This window comes from Rhincodon typus, chromosome 30, assembly GCF_021869965.1.
Source record: "Rhincodon typus isolate 14 chromosome 30, sRhiTyp1.1, whole genome shotgun sequence".
Classification (NCBI taxonomy): domain Eukaryota; kingdom Metazoa; phylum Chordata; class Chondrichthyes; order Orectolobiformes; family Rhincodontidae; genus Rhincodon; species Rhincodon typus.
Genome location: NC_063361.1, coordinates 36,116,000 through 36,118,736, shown reverse-complemented (window position 1 = coordinate 36,118,736; position 2,737 = coordinate 36,116,000). Strand labels below are relative to the sequence as shown.

General features: G+C 40.8%; 1 protein-coding gene across 1 annotated transcript in view; it reads right to left on the bottom strand.

Annotated features, from left to right (window-relative positions):
- LOC109923652 (endoplasmic reticulum protein SC65-like) overlaps positions 1-2,737 on the bottom strand; it is a 149,748-nt gene that overhangs the window by 138,827 nt on the left and 8,184 nt on the right. Inside the window, exons 4-5 of the mRNA XM_048614428.1 lie at positions 2,401-2,529; positions 918-1,063 (exon numbers count right to left, since the gene is read on the bottom strand). Coding sequence (XP_048470385.1) covers positions 918-1,063; positions 2,401-2,529 — 275 coding nt within the window. The remainder of the gene's footprint in view (positions 1-917; positions 1,064-2,400; positions 2,530-2,737) is intronic.

Below are 2,737 nucleotides of genomic sequence, written 5' to 3'. Positions count from 1 at the left end.
GCCAAGCAGCATCAGAGCAGCAGGAAAGCTGATGTTTTGGGCCTCGACCCTTCTTCAGAAGAAGGGTCTGAAGAAGGGTCTAGGCCCGAAACGTCAGCTTTCCTGCTCCTCTGATGCTGCTTGGCCTGCTGTGTTCATCCAGCTCTACACCTTGTTATCTCAGATTCTCCAGCATCTGCAGTTCCTACTATCTCTCCTCATCACCAGCAAGTAATTTGTATGTGAAATGGTAATTTGGCCTTTACTGTAACAGTATAATTTGTTTTAATTTATCTCATATTGTCACACGTATGGAATACAATGGAAAGTATTGTTTTGTGTGCTATCCAGACAAATCATACCTGACATAAATACAGCAGGGTAATAGAACAGAATGCAGAATACAGTGTTACAGCTACAGAGAAGGTGCAGAGAAAGATCAACTCTAATTTAGAGAGGTATTTTCATAAGTCTGATAGCAGCAGGGAAGAAGCTGTTCTTAAATCTGTTGGTACGTGTTTTTAGTATAACATCAAGAGAAAGAAAACTCTTGATCAAGTATCACTGCGATAGATTTTCCTGATTTGCACAATTCAGTCACTAGCTAAAATCCATTTATTTCTCTGTTACAATGATGAGCTCAAAGTTAATTCCCAGGAATTTTCAAATTAATTCAAACATTTTCGACAAACTGGAGAATCATTGCATTTATAAAACAATAAAACCAGGATATGAATGAGTTGCATTTGCTCTCCCTGTCCTTAACACCCCAGTATCAGGCTGCGCCCCCTCCGGACCTCTGTAAAACCGGGGTGGGCGGGGTTTGAGCAGTTGATGAGCAGTCCAGTGAAGGTCCTGGCTACTGAAGCTCTGTAAGAATACTTGAAATAAGGACAGGGTAAAAGGGAGGAATACAGAGAATACAGAGTAGTACTCACACTGCGAGGTTGAAAATCCTCTTCCTGTAAACCCCACTGCTCCCGATAAAACCGATAATAGACCAGATTCTGCTTCATGATTTCATCTTGTGGGTCAAAGAGCATGTAGGTAGCTACACAAGGCACTGCATTCTTAATATCATTCACTGTGCAAACAGACAAGAATTATTCCCCATTAAAACAAAACCAAAACACTGAGGATGCTGGAAATCTGAAATAAACATAAAAATACTGACAGAAGTAGTCAGTCATGGGCCTGAACTGGTTTGGAAGCAGGAAGAGAAATCTTGACCAATCTTGAGCAATCTTCCCCAGCCATTACTTACTTGAGGCAGGGAGGAGATTAGGGGTAGTTCTGAAGAAGGGTCCCAACCCGAAACATCAGCTTTCCTGCTCCTCTGATGCTGCCTGGCCTGTGTGTTCCTCCAGTTCCACACTGTGTTATCTCTGACTCCAGCATCAGCAGTTCTTACTATCTCCCAGGGGTAGTTGAGGAGTCTTGTGTAGCAGCTTAAACATCACCCGACTCCCAACCAAGCCTGCTCCTGGTCTCAAGGCATTCATCTCACCCTGTCAGGGTTTATTAGTTTTCGGAGAGAGAGATCACTATTCAGCACTTGGTTGTGCATTTTCTGTTTTTTTGTTTATTGATAGAAGATCGACTTAGGAGAAGTGGGGACATTTTCAGGATGGCAACATGTGCCAAGGATTATTGTTGGGGTAATATATGTGTACATTTACAAGAAATATTAATAATTTGGATGTCAGAGGTGACTGTGCAATAGCCAAATTTGCACACAGCACAAAAATAGGCGGGAAAGCAAGTACTGAGGATGACACAAGGTCTGCAGAGGGATATAAACAGGTTTAAGCAATTGGGCAAAAACTTGGCAGATGGAATAGAGTGTAGAAAAATGTGAGGTTCTGTACTTTGGCAGGAAGAATGAAGAAGATGAATTTTATTTGAATAGAGAAAGACTGCAGAAAGTTGAAGCACACAGGGATTTGAGGGTCCTCACACATTTATCACAAAAGACAGGATACAGGTTTAGCAGCTATAGGGAAGGTAAATGAAATGTTGGCCTTTATTTCAAACTGAGTGGTATATATAAATAGGGAAGTCTTTTTGAATCTATACAAGGCAGGAGTTGAGGATTATCAGATCAGCCATGATCTCATTGGATGGCAGAACGGACCTGATGGGCTGAATGGCCTACTCTGCTCCTATATCTTATGATCTCCATTGCACTGAGATTTTCAATTTGAAACAATTTGCTCCCAGTTCTATATACCTGACATGTACAGTGTAAATATGAAGAATATTACAATTGCACAAGGGACTGAAGAGTGGTACATGCTGCAGGCAGACAAGGTGAATTTTATTGCACTCTTTAATCTTCAAGTCAAAATATTTTATTATGTACTTTCACAAATTTTATGAATAAAGTATACTTTTGCAAAATAAATGAGCAGGTATACTCACGTTTGTAATACGCAAACTGTAGGTAATGATACATAGTTGCAACAAACTTCTCCACAAAGAATCCACCAACATTGGGAGTTAAATTCTGGTCACATTTCACTTTGCATTTCAGTGTTTCTACGTAATGATCTGTGAGCAGATAATCACCAGAATCACAGACTGCAGGCAATCCCTCAGTACCTCGTGAGGCAGAGTTTAAACACAAGGAACAGATATGTCATACATGCAGAAGTATTCCTTATTAAAACAGACTGACGTTTGTTTAAGATAACAAGGTGTAGAGCTGGATGAACACAGCAGGCCAAGCAGCATCATAGGAGCAGGTAGGCTGACGTTT